Consider the following 22,282-nt stretch of genomic DNA (forward strand, 5'->3'; position numbering starts at 1 on the left):
AAAAAAAAAAATATTACCCTTCCTCTGCTTGATTGGGTCTGTGACCGCCTAAACGATTTTGGACGAATCCAACAAAGCACGTCAGTCGTTTTTCTCTGTGACGCCAATTGGCAATTTCAAGTGAAGCCAAGTCTGGTCTGGGAGAAGGCTTTCTCTTCAGAGCTGAAACATTCTGCCATTCGTTTGATATGGCCAAGCCTGTGGGACTGCTGTATTCTAATCCGCCGAACTATGTCCATATCGTTGTAAGGCTCATACAGCTCATAGTTTCATCCTTTGCGGTACATCAACATATCGAAAATAATTACTGTCAAATATCTGCATCACCCTATAAGTAAGCACATTCGCATATACATATATTATCCATAAGTACATCTCTTTCTTTCTATAGTTAAATTCTTTTCGCAACAAGTCCTTTAGTTGGTTTGTCACCTTCTTCTCCTGCTTACATACTTTCTTTCACTTTTGCATTATTTTCACTACTGTTTCGACGTAATTTACACGACGTAATTTACAATGTTTAATGTTACTTATTTTACGTTGCTCTCTTCATTGAATAAACACACAATTCTTCGAAGGTAAATTTTTGCTGCTGGACTTTTTAGTAAAAAATGACCAATTCGCACGAATTTATGTTCGTGCTGTAGCTTTGCTAGTAACAAAACTTGGCGGCGGTTGGTTGGTTGAGAGTAAATTGGCAAATTCAACGGAAATTGCACACGGAAATGGTGCAACGGAAATGGTTGGAGCTGAAACAAGTTCTTCTTGAGTGTGTGTACATGGTATTAATTTAATAAAAACTTGCTAATAAAAGGTTAAAAAATAACACTTAGAAAAAGACCAATACAAGAATGAAAGTAAAGGTGAGTAAGTACATAGATAAAGAAAAGGACAAAGGCAAAGGTAACAAGTAAGAAAGTCTAAGTTCGGGCGAAGCCGCACATTAAATACCCGGCACAAGTATTAAATATATGTGTTTCACCTTTCCGAAAGCTACCGCTACGTGGTAAGCCAGGGTGTATCAATTTTGAGTAAATTGGCGTCCTTAAATTTCGAAAAATTGAAGATTTAAGCATTTCTGAAATTTACTGTTATTCGAAAAGCGTTCGTAATTTTAGTCCGATTTCAATAATTTTCAACGTTTTGCTTTTATGTGGAAAGCACAATAACCACACCGAGTTTGGTACAAATTGGTAGAACGGTTACCGAGATACATATATGTGTTCATAAGTGGGCGGTGCCACACCTATTTTCCAATATTTTATCATAAACGTATTTCTTGGTAAAGAATTGTTGCAAGCATCAATTTTGGATAAATTAGCTTTAATATTTACTGATTTATCGAAGATTTCGTATTTCTCTAAATTACCGTTATATGGGATGTGGGCGTGGTTATTGTCCGATTTTAAAAGGTTTCGGCCATTTGGTATGTTGTACCAAGGCCAACAACTGTGCCAAGTTTGGAAGAAATTGGGCAGCGGTTACCAAGATATACACATTTAATCATAAGTGGGCGCGGCTACGCCCATTTTCCAAAATTTATATTCTTATTTTTTGTCAAAAAATGATTGTAAATATCAATTCTGAGTGAATAATCTTCAGTAGTTACTAAAATATCGCAGTTTTCGTATTTTTGAAAATTACCTTTATATGGGAGGTAGGCGTGGTTATTGTCCGATTTCGCCCATTTTCAATACCACCCGTCCTACGCCCGAAAGAAGTGCACGTACCAAGTTTCGTTAAGATATCTTAATTTTTACTCGAGTTATCGTGTGCACAGACGGACGGACGGACGGACAGACAGTCACCGCTTAATCGATTTCTCTTTTCATTCTGATCATTTATGTATACAATTGTCTATATCTATCTCGGTTCGTTTTGCCTGTTACAAACAACCGTTATGTGAGCAAAGTTATAATACCCTTGTGCACAAGTGCGCTTGGGTATAAAAATTACCATATTTGAGAAAAATTACAAATAAATTTTCGTTTCGAATTTTCACCATGAAACTGCGAAGATTTTCGAAAACGCATATCACCATCGGATAGCTCGTACAAAAATCTAGAGAAATCCAAATTTTCGATTTTTGGTTCCCATTTTCTGTCTGCTTCCCAGCTAGTCGAAAAATAGCTTGTTTTGCACCGCTCAGCGCACTCGGGACATTTGACGTGCATTGACCCATATGTATTTGAATACAAATTCATGAAACTTATTCTTTATTCAATTTTGCTAAGTAAACATCATCATAACCACAACAACAATACAAAAAAATTCAATTAAAAGTTAATCTTCATAATGCAGTTTGACCAAAAACTTGTTAACATTCTAAGAAAATTGTATGTCGTCGGGAATTATGAATTAGAATGACTGAAACCAAAGATACACTGGTGCTCGGTTTGCCAAATGCAGCCACGCAATACAAAAACAACAAGTAATTTTTAGCAAAAAAAAAACCGACTTCAACTCTCATATAAAAAAAAATATATATATATATATATCTCATGATCCACTAATCGGATCGTATCTTAAATCTTAACCAGATTAGTATGGGACCACCTCTGAAACACTAACTTTCCGATGCAAAAAGAATTATCGAAATCGCTTTCCGATGCAAAAAGAATTATCGAAATCGCTTTCCGATGCAAAAAGAATTATCGAAATCGCTTGGAACTGATAACCTCCTCCTTTTTTGGAAGTCGGTTAAAAAAGGAACACATATAAAAGTTGTTGCAGTATTTTATTTTTATTTTTATTTTTTTGCCAACACCGATAAGTAATGCATCACACTTGCTTAATATGAGGTCTTCCCCCGTAGGGTGACTCATGCGAGCTAAGCACATGCTCACAAATAAAATAGTTGGAAGGCAGCAGCAGATGACCAATATCCAAAACGCTGCAAAAGAAGTGATGAGTAATCTGTGAAAAAGTGCAAGAAAAAAGTAAGTAAATACTAAAATTCGAAAAGTTTTGTAGGAAAATGGGTGTTGAGGGGAAAACTAAAATGCTACGATAACAAAAACAGAAACATTGTACATATGTATGATTAAGGATATGATTTGTGAATTTTAAATTTATAGGAAACTGAACTGAAGTTTCCCATAAGAAATAAGAATAACAAATTAGGTCGAAAGGATGAAGTAAAAAAGATGTTAAAGCAATTTAATTAATGAACTGATGGAACTACATACATACATACATACATATGAACGACAGTCTTTAATTTAAAACTTACGTTTTATTCCCCAATTGACTGTTAAATTGAGAGATACTACTTTTTTTTATATACGTGCATTAAACTACATACATATGTACATTAGCGTGGGCTGAAAATCCGCTTTTTTAGAATTTTGTTTGGTAATAGCAAAAATATGGTTCATTATGCTCTGAAAGATATCTATGTGAAATATGAGAATTTTTGGTCAATATCCTAGGCTCGCCCAAGTCCATCAAAGTTGAAGTACTAAAAAAATTTTTTTTTTTTAACAAATTCAATTCTCTACAAAAGAGGTCCATATACCAAATTATTTTGGACTAATACTTTAGAAGATTATGAAATTTTAGTAAAAAAATGTTTTAATTAATTAATTTATTAATTTTAATTTTTTGAGCATATTGAACTTTGATAGACTTGAGCGAGCCTAGGATATTGACCAAAAATTTTCATATTTCACACAGATATTTTTCAGAGCATAATGAACTATATTTTTGCTATTGCCAATCAAAATTCTAAAAAAGCGGATTTTCGGCCCACGCTAATGTACATATAGAAATAGTATAGAAAGGCCCTATTTAAAATTGTTGTTTCTTTGCGGAGTGATGAAAGAACTCCATAGAAAATCAGGTCCTTTTGCTGCGAATTTCTTTTAAAGGCTGTTTTATTTAAGAATGAAACTAATTTTTTTGCTGTGGCAGAAATTTTTAAAATCCGGTAGGTGCTTAGTAAGTTATCGGCAGACGATTATACAATACTGGATTTGAACAGAAAATGAGTTAGCGCCTTTCTATATTAAGGTAACGATATGTATTTTTTTTTTATATGGGATGCTCCATGTCAACCGGAACAGTACCATATCCAAACCTTGGTGAAATACAATAACAAATTCATCAAACTCACTAACCCAAAAGTAATATCATTAATCAAATTTACAAAGCCTATCAAAAGCTGATCAATGCGGTTTATCGAATCTAAGTTTTTGGAATTTTCAAAGTATTTCGACTTATCGAAATTTCTAGGTGTATATAAGATTTATCGAAGTTTATCGAGTTTACCAGAGTGTAACGAGTTACTGAAATTTGTCGATGGATTTCGAAATTTATGGAGCTATCAAACTTAGTTCAGAGTTATCGAAGTTAGTCGGTTTATCGAATCTAAGTTTTCAAGGAATTTTCAAAGTATATCGAGTTATCGAAATTTCTAGGTGTATATAAGATTTATCGAAGTTTATCGAGTTTACCAGAGTGTAACGAGTTACTGAAATTTGTCAATGGATTTCGAAATTTATGGAGCTATCAAAATTAATCGAGGTATCGAAATCTATAGAATTATACAAAGTTTATCGAGTTATGGGTATGTATCGAGATATGTAAAATTTTGGGTTATTAAAATTTATCGAGTCTTGGAAACGCACAGTTATCGAATTTTATCGATAGTTTTCGAAATTTGTTGAGTTATAGAATTTTATCGAGTTAGCGCAAATTGTGTTTTCTTCATTTTGATTTTTGTTTCTGCATCTTCCAGGATAGTTTTTTTTTGACTGCAAGTACACTGAAATTCATCAAAATTTTCAAGTAACAGTAACCTTGACAAACCACTGTGACTAACCAATCCACCATGACTCTAAGGGCTATATAAATTTTCCAATGACTAATTGATGGTAAATGGAACTTTAAAGGACAAACTACTGTTTTTTGTTTTCTAGCCAACGGGAAATGTTGAAATGAAAGTTGCAGCGCTTCGGTTCCGAATAAGATCCTTTCGATAAAATTTTAGCCAACTGCAATTACTTTTGCGAACAATAGTCACTCATTCGAGTATCAATAATCCTTGAAATGATAGTAAAAGCAGTAGGTAGTAAAATTTAATTACTGACACCCAGCTACACTAAAATATCATCAAAATAAATTTTTATTCACCTTTCGGGTAAGCTTTAGGTATGTACATTAGACTGCATCACTCTCCATACAAAAAAAAAAAAAATCGGTACTGTGTTTCCATTGGAATTATAAAAGCTATTATATTTTAAGACGCCACCAAAATATTCCCGAAAAATATTAAGATTTACTTGAGCTGGAACGATTTGAAAATACCTCCAAAAATGGAGTTTTTTTATGAATAAAAATAGTTTCTTGGAGACTCTTGAAAAAAATCCCCTGAAATGACAAACCGGTTTAAGCTTAAAAATTTTCATAAAAATATTAAAATAAATTTAAAAAAATTTCAACGGAATTTTAATGCGATTTTTAATGCGATGTTTTAACATTTCAAAGATTGGTATAAGAAAAACTTGAATAACTGAACCTAAACTATACGATTTAGACTTTTGTGGTATCATCATTGGAAAGGTATTTTCTCACCATTTTATTTCTTTGCTAATAAACTCCTTCAAAGGATGAAAGAAAAAGGTAGCATGAACGAACATCATTCAAAGTTGAATTAAGATGTGTTGGATTTGAAAAAAAAAATAAATAAATTGGGACACGAATGGCTTTTTTTGCGCATAAATAAAAATAGTGGGAAAATACCTTACTACTGAGATCCTAAATCAGAATAGAATAGCAATTATTCAAGTTTTTCGTACATCAATCTTTGAAAAAAGTTAAAAAGCAGCTTCAAAAATCTCATTATTACGATTCCGTTGGAAAAATTTTCAAATATTTTTATGCAGATAAATATTTTAAGCTGAATCTGTTTCATCACCTGAGGGGATTTTTTTCAAAAAGTTCATTTTTGGAGGTATTTTCAAATCGGTCCAGCTCACGTAAATCTCAATATTTTGGCGCACGTCTTCAAATATAATAAATTTTGTAAACCCGGCGGAAAAATCGCAACTTTTTTTGTTGATGCAATTGCAAGGCAGTTTCAATTTTTTTTTACGAATCTTTTGTTTTGATTGCAAGGTGGTACGTTCTAATGTACATATGTACATGCTTGTGAATTATTTTTACGAACTCTGTAAGCCATAATACGTTTTTTTTTTTTTTAATCTGCGTACGCTCAATGATTATGGAATTGGTACGACTTTTGTATTGGTAGTTGAGAGCATCGCCGCCATTGCTAGAGCGAGCGAGTCAATAAAATCCGTGGGCGCCAACAAGTAAAGGCAGCGAAAGGTAAGAGCACCATTTTCAATTGCGATATTGAAGTGGTCAGGTAGCCACTTGACTTTTATGACTGCATTTCGAGTGCGTTCCATTTAACGGTAAAAATGTATGTATGTGTTTGCAAGTAAATGCTCTCCATTTTATGTGAACCCATCAAATCGAATGATTACAGCAGCTAACATTTTTCTTGTCGTTTTTTTAATTTGTACAACTTTGATGTATTCGCTTTTTTGTGAAAGCGTTGCTCGACTTCGAATTCAATTTGATTATCTATTTTCGTCTTTCTGGTTTCTATATTCGTTTTCCGTCCTCTTTTTTTAGCTTACGCCTTTTGAATTTGCATGAGACAGTTTTCCACTATAATTGCACATAAAAATTCCATTGGAATGCGTTTAACTGACCTCAATTGCGATGCATACATACCTGTCAAAGGTACTTGGAGCTGTGGCAAAGCTGCCCACAAATCCTGCTAACCTAACGACGGGTTTTGAAATATTTATAGTTACGCGAGCCATACAACGAAATCGCCAGCAGCTTCGAGTTATCGTCGCACTATGGGGCCTATGCCGCAAAAACATTGCAAAAAATAAAAAATAAATCATGAGAGTGTTCGATAAAGTGAGTGTACTACATATGTATGTAGCTTTTAAAAAAAAAATTATTGTAAATATACGATGATAATTCAATTAACTAATTAGCTTGTTAAATTTGATTATAAAATCAGGTAGCAATTCGCTTCAAAAATATTTTGGAAAATTTGTTTATTTACCTCTTCCGTTTCACACCTGTATTTAACCACACATAAAGTTGTACGGGAGTTTTTAGCGGGAGCAACCGTCTTCAAATGTATTTTATAAATAAAGCTTTTTTAAAACTCTCTCGTTTGGCATCCATATTAAAATATTTCATTTAAACCGGTAACAACCCAAAAATATTTTCGAAATAAAGTTTATCGTTTGACACCCATATAAAAATACATATTTTTTTTAACTTGTTCATTAAATTGATTTTTTGAAATTCTGAAAAGTTGGCAACCCTTATAAAAATATTTTCAAAAGAAAGCTCTCTTAAATCTCTCCAGTTTCATATCCATATTAATTGTTTTTTTAGAGGTTTTAACTACTCTTATTAAATAAAATTATTTTAAATTTTTGCGCAGTTGGCAACCCTTTTCAAAAATATTTTTGTAACAAAGCGTACGTAAACCTCTCTCGTTTGACTGTCATGCTAAAATATTTCATTTAACCTGTTATTTAATTGAACAGGTGGCAAACCTATCTTTACAAAAATATTTTCGAAATAAAACTTCATTAGACCTCTCTGGTTTGACAGTAGTACTAAAATATTTAATCTAGCTTGCTAATTAAATTGGGTTTGAATTCTAAACAGGTGGAAACCCTCGTAAAAAATATTTTTTAAATAAAACTTTTTTAAGCCGCTATCGTTTGTTACCCATATCAAAATATGTTCTTTGACCTGTAAATTAAATTGAATTTGTATTTCTATAAAGGTGGTAATCCTCTTCAAAAGTATTTTTGAAAAGAAGCTTTCTCTCGTTTAATACCCATTTAAGCATTTTTGATTCACATAACTTGTCAATTAAATTTTGAATTCCTAAAAAGATGGCAACCCTCTTCAAAGCAGTTCCGAAATAAAGCTTTCTCAACATCTCTCATTCAACTTCATATTAGTATTATTTTTAGTAATTTAGCTCCTGTAATTATTGAAAAAATTTAAGTGATTGCGTTTTTTCAAAATAATCTCAACTGTGACAACGAATTTCAAAGAATACTGTTGCTATATTTCTATTTATTGTAAAGTTCCAGACGCAGTTTAAATTCTTAAAATATCTTTATTAGTTCAAAAGTTATGATTTTTGCAACGAAAAAAGTCAAAAGGCCCATAGTGCATCATCGCTTTAGTAGCGGTTTAGTAACCACACTTTTACAAACACATACATACAGAAGTATTCACATACCGCAACTACCAACCGACTGTTATCCTTAAACTACATGCCCATGTACACTAGGGTGGTCCAAAAATACATACCCCCGTTTTTTGATTTCGAAATCAAAAAATATTTTGAGGTCACTCAAAGCGCTCAAAGCTTTCCATGTATTTTACGTCGGGGAAAACAAGTTTTTGTGCGAATAATAAAGAACTTTTGAAAACCATTATTCTTCGATCTAAAACCTATGTTTTTCTTCAGAAGACTTCAAGGAATAGTACCTAATTCTTTACTTTGCCATTTTTTAATACTAACAATTTATTTTTTATGGGAGCCTAAATTGCATTTTTTGGGGTTTTTGGTGGAGCTATAAAAAAGTTAATATCACAAAATAGTTAAATAACCAATTATTGGAAGCCTGGTAAGGTGAAACGGAGTTTTCCGAACGGAAAATATTGATTTTAATAAATTCTACACCGTTTTAACGAAAAAACGTTTTTTTTTTCATATAAAATACTTGCAAAATTTTGAGCGCTTTGAGCGACCTCTAAATATTTTTTTGATTTCGAAATAGAAAAAGCAAGGGTATATTTTTTGTGGTCACCACCACATTAAACTTCCGACTTTCCTGTTTTTCATACCACCCTTATGTACATAGCACACCCCATACACTTTTTTTACTTTTTCCAAATATTTTCTAGCATTCACATTTTTTTTTTTTGCTTTCTTCGCCTCGCTTTGACTTTCCGCTAACAGCTTTTGCATTTAAATTATCCAACTGCTGGCCCCTACGACGAAACAGCAGCGCGCCGCGCCGTTTGACAACCGATGTCTGTTTGTAGCATTTCTGAAACGTTTAACATTTGAATAGGTCAATCAAATGTGTTTCTGTTTATGGCCTTGCTGCAATGGCAATGACAGTCGCGCAAAAGGGAAAATGGAAAATAAATCGTCTATGTACTACAAGTAGTATTTAAAATACCTATACATACATACATACGTATGTAACTAAAATACTAAAAATATATGTATCGTTTCTTGACAAGTCATGGCAATACCAGCGGGTGTTCGGCTAATGAAAAGTCATGTCGACTAGCACTCCAATATGCCGCTTGAATGAGTGATTACTTACGCTACTCACAAGGTTGCCAGCCAGTTAGTTGTAAGGCAGTAGTGGTGTCATGCTGGGTGTTGGCCGCATCTTGGAGCATAGTACGCTTGTTGAATATTCATTTTTAGTTAAATTGATATAGCTTTTTCTGCCGGTATTTTTAACTAAGTACTGTATAAATAACGGCGGTTGAACTACACGAGGTAGATTAAAATCTTTCGGTTGTGTCTCAATTTTTCGCTGAATCCAAATGACAAATACTTATAAAAATTTCAGTGTACGAAAATAAACTATATTGTACGTTACTATTTCGTTTCGTTTATTACTTTAACAGTTCGGTACAATACGAAACAAAACGGCTGAGTTCACTTTGGCGATAGTACACTACAGTAGTTTAGTAGTTACAGACGAAACAACAAACGAAATGAATCGTGCAGGGAAAATATATTTATGTATGCACATATATGCAATAAACAAATCCAAAACGAATGGCTGCAATGAATAAAAAAAATAAAAATGTTTTTTAATTGAATTGGATATGAAAATTTACAGAAAAAATTATTTTTCACGTAATTGAAACGTTTGCATACACATAAAACGTACCCTATGGTACAATTGTCACAAACGAAAAGCAAACGTTTCTCGTTGGGGAAAATGACAGTGAATCTTACAATTTGTTTCTGACTATTTACAAAACTGTACAAAACCACAAATGATATGATGATCGATGAGGAAATGGGAATTGTTTTGTACAGTTTATTTTCGTACCCTGAAAAATTTACATTTTTATGGGAATATTTTACACTCAGTAGGTTTCCATAGCCATACCATGGAACAATTGTTATTAGAAAACAACTTTTTCTCTGAATTCGATCTTAAGTTGACTGGTCTTTTAACACTTTTTCATATATTTATGTACATTAGAGTGCCCATCGAAATTATTATTTTTTATTTCAAGACCCAACCCCCTAATTTCATTCCTTTTTATGAGAAATATTATTGCCTATTTTTATAGATTTTTCAAAAATCATTTAGAGGTCGCGACTTGTCATTTTAGGTCTGAAAACATGGTTTTATAGATTTATTAGTTTTTGAATGACTAGTTTTTATTCAATTTAAAGATCGAACATGTTATGAGAAGAGGATGTATAGGCCTTTAGAATGATGTATATAATAAATAATCTATTGCCAGACTTGGATTGTCGGGATTTTTCATTGGGCTAATTAAAAAATAACATCTTTCCTTATTTTTTTAAACTTTGACAATCACTTATTTGCACAATTTTAAAATAAGCAGTCTTATCTAAAATTCAATCTATTTTCAAATAAACTGATACTTCACTTATTGCAATCGCTTACAAATTGTCGAAGTAAGCCGACTTTTCTTAAATTCGGCCTTAAATTTGTATGTGTTTATGTACTAGACTTTCAGATTTTTTGAGCAGTGTGGCTAAGGAATTCATAAAATTAGGTAAAACTATTTCTCAAAAAAAGGACCGTTATTAGGGAGTAGGGTCTGGAAATTAAAAAAAAAAAAAAGAATTTCGATGGACATCCTAATGTACATGCGTTTGCATCAATTCGCAAACAAAAAAAAATCTGAAAAACACACCGTATATTCGGAATCAGCATTCTGAATATTCTCTAGAAATAGGAGTGCCGTTCTAGCCATTTCTAAAAATGAAGCCATTTTTGAAATAAATGACTACCGGCGAAAAAACTTGAAAAAAAGCTATAGTAAAAAAAGTGTCGCACTGTTTTTTCGAGAATACCATTATTTATATAAATATGTTTTCCCATCGCCTAAAAAAAATTATTTTTTGCTAAATAAATAATGATTACACTAGTTTACAGCCCATAAATGCGAGAATAAAACCATCCAATTCCCATGTAAAATTGGTGGCTGCGTCCAAAAATTCACATTACTTTTTTGTCAAATAGTTTTCGAGATATCCCCACATACCGATTTTTGATTAAAACAATAGGTTGATCATTAAAATTTGCTAATATCAAGAGAATTTGTTAACCGATCAAAACAAATGATATGTCAAATTAAAAGAAATTAAATTTTCTATATTCCTTTCGGGTTTCTTCGGATACTTTTGGAATTTTTTCGGAAGTTTTATGGGGGTTTTCTTTGTGTTTAATTTTATTCGACGTTTCGTGATTTTCTCGCTATTTTGAAATAAATGGGACTTTTTTCGAGACTTTTCAGATTTTCTTGGGAACAATCAGCAGTAAAAATGTATTTAAATATTTACTTCGCTTTTTATGCATACCGAACAGATAAAAAATAGCTTTTATCCTTTGCACAAAATCAATTTTTAAAATTTCTAGTCTAACGCCTTTTAAGAAGGTGAATATCTATTCCGACAGCAAAGCAGATATCAAGGCTCTTGGCTCCTTGAAGGTTCGTTTGAGAAATTTGGAGGATTTTTTTTACTTCCTATTAAGCTTATTGGGATCCGGTGGCAGCAAAATCGATGGAAACGGCATAGCTGATGGGCTGGTGTGACAGTAAACCCTTGAGAGAGAAAGTCTGGATGCTCCTCTGACCTCGTGCGGTGTACTTCTGGACATGCGGGCATTTAGTGAGCTTGGCAAGCGCTGGGCGAAGATCTTGGAATGCAAGGTGACAAAATCTTTTTGGCCACGTTATACCTCCTGATAAGATTTCGGGAATAAATATCAGTCGCTTAAGGAGCTTTCGCTGTGAGCACTGAACGTTCTTGCCTATAAGAAACCTCTCATGACTCCCTTCGTTTCGTTCCGGCGAACTCACACTAAGGCAAAAATGGTTGCCTCGTAGTCGCGTAAACTTTGTAAATAAACCGATTTCCATACAAAATTAAGTAAGTTTACGAGGTTTACAAGCTTACGAGGCATTTACGCGTTTCCCCGGATTCAGTGCGTGTAAGTTAAAATTGAATTAGTGCAATACGAACTGAATAGGATAATTGTGTGAGTTGTTTTCTTAGCAAAAAAATAAGGAAAACCCTCTTCTAAGCTGGACGAAAATGTGTTTTCAGTGACCATTTTAGAAAATGTGTACGAAATAAAGCTTTCTAAACTTCTCTTGTCCGACACCCATATTCAAGTATGTCATATTAGTTGTTATTTTAATTGGTTTTGAATTTCTAAATAGTAGGTGGCAACCCTCTTCAAAAATCTTTTTAAAATCAAGTTTTCTAAACCTTCTCGCTTGACACCCATATTAAAATAATTCATCGGCATGTTAATTAAATTGATTTTTAGTTTCTAAACAGGTGGCAACCCTCCTCAAACGTTTTTAGAAATAAAGCGTTTTTAAACAACATCTCTCGTTTAGACACCAATATTCAAATATTTCGTTTCACTTGTTAATTAAGTTGCTTTTAAACTTTTCAACAGGTGGCAACCCTCTTCACAAATTACCATTTTAAGTTCAGATTCTCAATCAGGACGAAAACGCCTTATAAAGACGGTTACATGTCCATTAATTAGGTTTAATATATTTGTATCACCGGTCAGCGACTCCGCCACACTGTGCATCGGTACGCTTTCAATTACCTAAGTGTGCGAACGGGTGCAACGGATATCGCCAAGGGAATTATTTTCGTCGTCCTACTGCTACACTTTATGTCGCCCTTGCTTTCTTTTGAAACCGGGCTTTGGGCCACCTATGGCAGAGTTCGTAAGTATGACAGGTCGTATGAGTAACATTTAACAAAACAATTTCGTCGTTGCTTGTGTAGCGCAAAGTTAAATTTGTATGTATGTTTTTCTTCTTCTAAGAGGAAGTGAATATGAAGGCTTGTAATCCGGCCATTCCTTCCATTCAAGAAGCAAAGATACCAGCACAGTGGGCCTTTAGCTTTAAAAGTCCCAAAATGAGTACAATTTTTTCTTTTAATTTGTCGACTTGGTATATATGTAGATTGCATATAATTGAATTCATACAACTCAAGTATAGACAATCGCCTTTGTTGCATACTCTGAATGTGCCAACAAACGTCATCAAATCGTAGTTGTCGTCACCTACCCCTCTGCCATTGCCAAAGCCACAAGCTCGCAACCACAATACCACAGCCGCGCACGAAGCCATACAATGCGGCGTTAACTTTTATACACTTAACTTTGCTAACTTTTCTAATTTGAAACAATTTTGCGACTTCCATTGCCTCGTTGCACAAACACACAGTCATCGACAAAAAGGCGCGCGCGTTGCCTCGCATTGTCGCCACTCCCCCCGTTGCTGCACACACACACAATGCCGTTTGCCGTTGTTGTTTGTCAACTTCGACGTCACCATAAACGACATAAATTCATCGCTTTCGACTTTATTTTCGCGCAACATCCGACGTCGCTGCTACCACTCCTGCTGCTGCTGCTGCTGCTGCTGCTATTGTTGTCAACGCTGTTGATTGTTGTTGGCGCCGCGTCATCATACTTGCTGCTGCTGCTGACTCCTTCTTCGATGGCTGGCAGTGGCAGCGTCTGTGGCAAATTTAATAACTCCCACAGCGACTTTTAAACGCTCATCGTCGTTTTGCGCTTTCCCGCGTTGCGCTGTCCACACCACCCCTCGCCTTGCCTTGGCACATTCATTCGTCTTCATTCTTAGCATAGCTGGAAGCGCAAGCAATTCCTTAATGCTGCTGATACAAAAACAAAAATCATTGTTAAAGTTGTTTCATACTTCTTCGCTTTGCAACTTACTTACTTAGTTGCTACTTTTGCAAATTTGTGGCAACTTCGTGCCATAACCGAAAGGACTCGCCTACACCGCTTCGGTTGGGGTACGAGTGTACGTTGTTGACCCGACTGGTCTACGTTCGCTAACAGCTGGAATTTCGCTTTTATTGAGTTCAGTTTGCAAAACGCTGTGGCACCTAAAGGATTATAAATACGGACGAAACGCGGAAACGTTACGAAGCCAAGAAGCGACTTTAAACGCTGGATTGCTCAGTGGGTCGCAGTGCAAAAAGTGCTCGTTTATAGTAGCATACTTTTGTGTGCTATACTTTTATTAAAAGTTGAGATTTTTTTTTTCAATAAAAGCATTAAATAAAGTACCGTTAGTTGAGAGCTCGAATGAAATTGTGAAAATTCTTTTGTGGCCTATAGTTAGTGAAATTTCGATTTCTAAAGTGATAACAATGTGCCGGTACTACGACGCGCCTACAAGTGTGCTGCATTCGCTTATCATAACGGTCATCTTGGTGTTGCAATGCGTGCATAACGGTTAGTGGAATTTCAAAAGGAATTTTTGGAGTTTTTGAAAGCTATATACATACGCGCACATAGTTTAAAATAAAATAAAAATAAACTGAAGAACAACGTTTTGGGGAAATATACTCGCACTGATAAAATATCGTAAAAAAAACTCAGAAGATGTGATTGATAAGTACAAAAAAGAGTCAAAAATTAAAAAAAAAAAATAAAAAATTGGTGGAGTAATAATATGTTTGAAGTTTTTTGAAATAAAAATTAAATTAAAATAATTAAATTATTTATAATTTATAAATAATAATTCAAACTTTACAAACTGATAAAATTGATAAGTATGGCTTATCTGGACCCCAAATCGTAGCTTTCGCAATTCCCTGCACATTCGCATTTTATGGGATTTTAAAAAATATGCGTAACATTGTCGTAGCTTAAGTAGTGAGCGCGAGCATTAGACTAAAATAATACTTTCGAGAATCGACTATAATATATATATATTTTTGAGCAGTGCCGGAAATATTTCATAGTCAGTTATCAGGATCATGCGGTTTTTATAAAGTTCACTTCCTGAGTATTGTACAAAGGATTAAAAAATATAAGCATTTTTAGGGGTGGGCAACGCGCTGCTGAAGTGTCTAAAAACCACGATTTTTTGTATGGAGATTTTTTGCCTTCTATCTTTGCAGCTTTTAAAACTGTGGCTTGTAAAAAATACAATAATTTTGTACAATGCACTTATTGTAGTATGTACATTAGGGCGGGTCTATTTGTATGGGAGATTTTTTCGACTATGAACGTATAGCGTAGGAGGATTCTACTTGTAATTGTAAGCAAATTTGCCGAAGAAACCATGGGTCTAAAATCAATTTGGAGTTTGCCAAATTGCGAAAATAGCTTTTCTAGCATTTCGCCGTAGTGTCGTAAAGAAGTGCTTAAATTTTGTATAAAAACATGCCATAACTGGTTTTTTGCTGTGAGGAATCCATTTATGCACTTATCTTTTGCTTAAAACTTCCACCAGAGGGCGCAACGGTGAAATTTTCACATTTCCTTGAAAACTATTTTGGCAATTTGGCAAACTCCAAATTAATTTTAGACCCATGGTTTCTTCGGAAAATTTGCTTACAATTACACGTAGAATCCTCCTGCGCTATAGGCGCATAGTCAAACAAAAATTGGCCCGTCCTAATGTACATATGTATGTATATCTGATCATACGTTTTCGAAAAAAAAACACCTCGTCATACAAAATATTTTAAAAATTGTTCTTGAAAAATTGCCAATTTTTTAAAACATGGGTTTTATAGTTAGTTAAGGATTACGATGATGTGATTTTAGATCCCTAATTTACTGGTCTTCACTATGTAAATAAACTTCAAAAAATGCAATTATTTATAACTAAAATAGCTTAAGGACAATCATGAGCACCTTACACATAGAATTATTTATCCCGTTTCTCTAGCTTAAAAAACGACGTTAGACGAAGGCGTTGCGTTGAGTAGAATCCGAGATATAACGATTTGGCGAAGTATACAATTGAACAGAATCACAAAGAAATTAAACTTTGACATATCATATCTCGAAGAAAAAAAAAGACAAAAAAACCTGTTAACTTATTTCATGAAAGGATCCATAATAAAAAATCCGTCCGACTTAAAAATAGGGATGCAAAGGATGCATCAATATTTTTGAAATATCGATGGTATCGGTTCAAAATTCAATGTTTGTCATCGATGTTTACAATTATTTTTCAAAAATTTTTTATTACTCATTCTTTGGTGTCCAATTTTGAGAATGCTAGCCCAACGCTTAAAAAAGAACGTACCACCCGCCTGTGATAGAAAATAGTCATTATGCAGGGTCTTAGAATCTCAAACAAAATCAGGCCTTATAAATTTCGAACCCGGCGGCCTAACGATAGTATGAATTTTTACTCTACATTACTACTATTTATATAAGTATTTATAGGAAAGTATAGGAAGTTGAAATAAATAGTGGAAAATGAATTCATATATATGCCATTTCTCTAATTGCATTGTAAATTGTAAAGCATCGGAAACCATCGCTGTAACGATTTTTTTCTGCCGATACATTTTAGCATCGATATTTATGTTTTCGATGTATCGATGTTACTCCTCCAAATTTGCGTCCCTATTTAAAAAAGGATGCCTCATATATGCTCTTGGTATGATTTAACTGCTCTTCACTAAAGCTGAATATCTGCAAAGAAGAGGCTTTACTGTGTCCTGTTCGTTTTCCCTAATGAATTGCAAACGATGGCCAGCCTTCTAGTTTGGGTGATAAAACTGTGCAATTGTGAAAGAGGAAGCGCTCTAGAAAATTGCACAACCTATCGTTTTTTTCCCAGGGCGTTCTTGAGCCATTTTCTGAGATAAGGGCGTTTTCGAACCGGCTGCAGAGATAGGTCGATCTGCAACTTAGCCGTCGATATTTCAAAATGTTTTACAACAAACCTATAAAAAACATCGAATAGAAGTAAAAAAAAAATCTAAAATTTTTGTTGAGAAAAGATTATCGGTTATTAAAACATACTTACTTGGTAAAGTTTTAAAGTTAAGTAAACGTTATAGTTTTAGTTTAGAAACCTCAAAGCTACGGGGGCATGGGTAAATATGGGGGTGGCAGCAGGAAAATTCAAAAAATTTAATGGGTGCATTTTAATACTAATTTTAGTCTCCATGATTTTAGTCCATTGATCTTAACCAAATTTTTACTAGTATTTGAATAAATTTACCAGCATCTATGGGTATGTGAAAAAATCGCTAGATAACTACCAAGATCGAGCAGATCAAGAATGTCTTTAAAAAAATTTGGCCATTCGAGTGTTCAAATTAAGTTATGCATTGCTTATTCGATTGCAAATTCAATACTTGTTTGTGCTTAAGTGAACTAATTTTTAATTTTTTTTTTTTTTTTTGCAATTATTGTGTTAAAAACTTATAACCAAATATTTAAAAAATCAAACAATTACTTATTTATCTACAAATAAACAAATAAAGTGTATTACATAATTGAGTACATTCAAATTAATCTAAAACAAAAAAAAATAACTACTAATTAAATCATTTAATCTGCTTAACTACTCTTACTCTATTACATATCTCTTCTGCATTTCTCATTTGTCTGTGTTAAATTCGAAAATTTGGCATAATCTCAGGTGCAGCGATAAAATGCTTTGTGTGCGATTCCAGCGATAATCCCAGTTGTGCGGATTTAAAATCTAATAGCAGCATTGTGGCAGAGGTGAGTGTGTAAGAACAACTACACTTTAAATTACGCAGTATTATCCCAGCAGCAAATGTAATGAATTCTGCATTGATGCCTCATCGGTGACAAGTGATGGCATTTGATTAAACTGCCTTCTTTTTCTTTTCAAATATGCAATGGAATTCATTCGATTTCAGAAGCAATTCATGCATATTATAATGCGATTGCATTATATTCATAGTTTCGCTGCTGGGATACATTTATTTATATATTTTTATATGTATGTAGCAATTAATGAGAATTTTGTCGCTACCAGAAGAAAAGAAAAATGCTAAAATATACGACTTTAACTACGACGACAATAACTAGTTAACTCGTATGGGATTAAAGCGCGAAAATCATATCATCAATGCTTGCTTATAAGTGCCTCTGACAGTAGTTTTGAAAAAAAAAAAAACGGACAAAACTCGACTTTGTTTTTTTAATGATAGACTGACTAGGGGTCGCAGAGCCTGAATATGATAATCATTTGTTTCCAAAGATCGGGTTTCGAGATTAATGGCCAAGTGTGATGTCAAGTGTTTTGTTCATAATGTGTGTGTGTGTGTGCGTGTAAGGATGCATGGCGAGAGATCTGTGGACGCGTGCGGGCGATAGTAGCGCGTAAGCGGAAGCGTTGGTTCCGCCATCATAGAAGGGTTGTATAGTACTATTTCGTCGTTTTTTTTTTCTCAAAAGCTCGTGTGGACTGGCAGCCGCCGTGGTCGAGTGGTTAGAGGTGCGCACTACCATTCGGTAGGTTCAGAGCTCGATCTCTGGTCAACGCAACATCCAGATACAATTTTTTTTCTAATAGCGGTCGCCCCTAGGCAGGCAATGGCAAACTTCTGAGTGTATTTCTGCCATGAAAAAAAAGCTTCTCATTAAAACCATATGCCGTTCGGAGGCGGCGCGCCATGGTTTGAAATCCGAATCTAGCTGGACAAAACTACGCTCACGCTTTGGTCAAGTTGGACACCACTTTGTTCCTATATGTTTTTTTCCAAGACGTTGAGTTCGAATCTGTAGTCAGGAACTTTTAAAAAAACCGGGTATTTAGGAGTTTTTACGTTTTTTCCTCAAAAATCCAAGATATTTTCATTTTAAGTTTTCATTTTGAATGAAAAAATATATGGCCATACTCGTCGTACATGGCGTATGAGTAACATTCTTCTGCTCATTACAATTGCAATTACATTCCTCACTAAGAGTGATTAGAAATCAATTCCTTCAGTCCACAGCAAAGGAATTCGGAAGTAATTTCAAATGTATTTTTTTTTTTTAATTCAATTACAAGGTATTGCGTATGGTAATTGGAATAAATTATGTACGTGCTATTATTGTAACTTTTTTCCAATTCCTTTGAAATTTTTTTTTATTGTACCTTGTTTCTTGCAATTTTATTAGTTGCATTGTAATTTTACTGCGACAGTTCTATTTTTCTTTTATTTATTTATTTATTTATTTAGTGTACAGAAAATGAAATATGCGTAATCATATATAAAGTATTCATTTTTACTATGCATTATTTCCCTCAGTGTAGTGATCCTATTTAGGTATAAATTATGTATTCAAGGCTTTTAGCAACTAAGAACTTGAATAAATAGTCCACAAATTATTTAAAATTTTTTTTCGATTACATACTTTTTAAATTAATGGAATTGGAAATTTTATTTTCCAATTCAGTTCAACTGAATTGAAAAAAGTTTATTTCACTCTCAATTCCTTCAAGGGAATTGAAAAAAATACATTACTAACACATAACTAATTCCAATTACAATATTCAATTCCTTGTAATGGAATAAAGAACATTTTTTTTTTAAGTTGAGGAATTGAAAAAGTTATAAATTCCTTTGCTGTGAACTGACGGAATTGATTACCTTGTTTCTAATATTCAGAAATTTTTCCATAAATTTAGCTAGAATTAGATCTTAAAACTTGTAGGGTGTAGTGAAGCGCTCCCCATAAAGTAGTAAATTCATATTGTGGGTGTTGAAACCTATCTTGTTATCAGGTTATCTGGTTAAGAGGTTATTTTTCTATTGAGTTTACAACAATAAAAAACACTATAAAATAATAATTTGCAACGAGATCACCTGATAACCAGGCTAGTGCGAACACCTCCATTGAAAAGTTCAAAGTTACTTACTCTTGCTTCTCTAAAAACCAACCTAAATCAATTAAGCAAACTAAACAAAAAAATGCTGGCTGTGGCACGGAATGACTGTCTTGAGGCAATACTCGATTATTTTTTTGGGGCAATATGTTTTGTGTATCATTTCAATATGCAACAGATTTCGTTGTATGGCAAAACTTTTGACGTGAGATTGTACACTGCCGGCAAAAAGTACTGGCACGGCTGCATTTTTACAATATATGCAACAATTTTTATTCTAATATTTTTCGCCAATTTTTTATCAAAATATTATCCATTTCACAACAAAACCCATAAAAACATAATTTCTAAACTTTGTGCGAAACTCGCTAAAATTCAGCAAATTTTCATGCAAATTTTCCACTTTTTAATTTAGATTTTTTAGAATTTTCTTGGGTAAGCAGTTTTGTAGCCCATTAAATTCGAGTATAAAAAATGCAAGTTCGGAGTTAGTCGAAAATTGCATTCATTTATGAGATTTTTCCTTGTTGATAGTGTTCTGCATTTTTTCTATATAAAATATTTTCGAAAAAATTTTTTTTGTATGGACGAGACTGCGTAAAAAAATTGCCAAAAATCAACGGTAGTTAATAGCTACTTATAACTTCTACTTTATATTATATTTTTATATTTATAAATTTGATTGGGCTACAAAACTGCATACTCAAAAAAATTCTAAAACATCTTATTAAAAAGTTTAAAATTTGCTGAATTTTCAAGTGTTTTGCACAAAGTTTAGAAATTATAATTTTATGTTTTTTGTTGTGGGAAATGGGAAAAATATTACAATAAAAATTGTTGCATACATTGGAAAAAAAGCAGCTGTGCCAATACTTTTTTGTCGGCAGTGTTGATAACATTTTAGAAACATATTAGAAATATGATTTCTGGGTGGTGGACCAAGTCATTATCAGTCATTTATGTTGACTTAATATTCTGACTACTGGTTTACAAATATTTTTTATCCACATTTTATTGTATATATTTTTGTTTTTTTTTGCGGATTTAATTAAGTTCTTTTAATTGAATTAATAAAAGAGCAGATATAATATTGAAGCTATTAAAATAAATGTAAATATATAGAAAAAAAAATTGTTAATAAATGTGTTTATTTAGGTTGATTGAGTTTGCTTATGCAAGGCAAGCATTTGGTCAGGTTAAATAATATTAAAACGGATGTGTATGCACGTACAAGTGTATGTATGTATGAGCAAAAAATTCCAATGTTATCTTATCTGATTTTCCTGTGGCCTTCTTCAAAGAAATCTTTACACCAATAATATTTACAGAAGTAAATATGTACATGCATACATACATATGTATGAAGGTACATGCGTTGAGTATAAGCAAAATACATATCGACTTACATATGTACATATATGGGGAGTTCCATACAAAAAAAATCAATAACTCCATTTAAGCAGTGTCTTAGAAAACTCAGAGGAATCAACCACCGTCAAATAAAATTTTCAAGCACAAAATAATATTTTACTGTTAAAGAATAAATAGAAGAATTTTCAACAAAAAAAAAATTCCTTCAAAAAATAGCAATGTACTTATTTGATGCTTTCAATAGCTGCATGAATTTTATTCAAATTGATTGAGTCGTTCTATATATTGGTAACCGGCTGTGAAATCATAAAAAAATAAACACAACGCTTCACTAATTATCTGAAATTTTTGGAGGCTATTAATTAATTCAATTGATTTGAAATTATCCGAAAATATTTTCGAAACATCTTAGATACTAAATACGAGAAAATACAAAACAACAAAAAATAGATAGATTTTTGGAAAAGTTCTGGCTATCTCTTATTAGATATAGGCAGGGGTATAATTATTTTGCGGCCCAGTCCTGAGCGGGTGCAATAATCACATTAGAAAGCCCACACGAGCATGCACAGAGAAAAAATCGGTGTGGTCTCCGTGCCGAAATGGCCCGGCACGACCCAAACCCATTAGGCACGGAATTTTAGATATAAATTCTATTCTTACATATATACTTACATACAAAAATGCTATTTTAATTTTTTACGTACTTTTTTCGCGGAATTAGTCCGAAAATTGGCCGCTGTGGTGTAGTGGTAAGCAGTGCGCGCTTCCACTCCACAATGCCTGGGTTCAAACCCTGGTCAAAGCAACATCGCAAAAATATAGAAAAAAGGTTTTTTCTTAACAGCGGTCGTCCCTCGGCAGGCAATGGCTAACACCCGAGTGTATTTCTGCCATGAAAAACAGCTTCTCATAAAAATACAATCGCCGTTCGGAGTCG

The 22,282-nt window shown here is 33.4% G+C and overlaps 1 protein-coding gene and 1 long non-coding RNA gene across 2 annotated transcripts in view; one reads left to right on the plus strand and one right to left on the minus strand.

The window, feature by feature from the left end:
* Positions 1 to 2,767: 2,767 nt before the first annotated feature.
* Positions 2,768 to 22,282, minus strand: part of LOC118740833 — a 44,718-nt gene continuing 25,203 nt past the window's right edge. Inside the window, exon 3 of the long non-coding RNA XR_004993188.1 lies at positions 2,768 to 2,916. This is a non-coding gene — a long non-coding RNA (uncharacterized LOC118740833). The remainder of the gene's footprint in view (positions 2,917 to 22,282) is intronic.
* The window catches only part of LOC118740832 (probable serine/threonine-protein kinase DDB_G0280461), a 14,693-nt gene continuing 6,663 nt past the window's right edge, over positions 14,253 to 22,282 (plus strand). The window contains exons 1-2 of the mRNA XM_036472548.1: positions 14,253 to 14,603; positions 17,767 to 17,852. Of these exons, the coding sequence (XP_036328441.1) occupies positions 14,519 to 14,603; positions 17,767 to 17,852 (171 nt within the window). The 5' untranslated portion in view covers positions 14,253 to 14,518. The remainder of the gene's footprint in view (positions 14,604 to 17,766; positions 17,853 to 22,282) is intronic.

This window comes from Rhagoletis pomonella, unplaced genomic scaffold (assembly GCF_013731165.1).
Source record: "Rhagoletis pomonella isolate Grant_MI unplaced genomic scaffold, Rhpom_1.0 Rhpom_scaffold_00006, whole genome shotgun sequence".
NCBI classification, from domain to species: Eukaryota; Metazoa; Arthropoda; class Insecta; order Diptera; family Tephritidae; genus Rhagoletis; species Rhagoletis pomonella.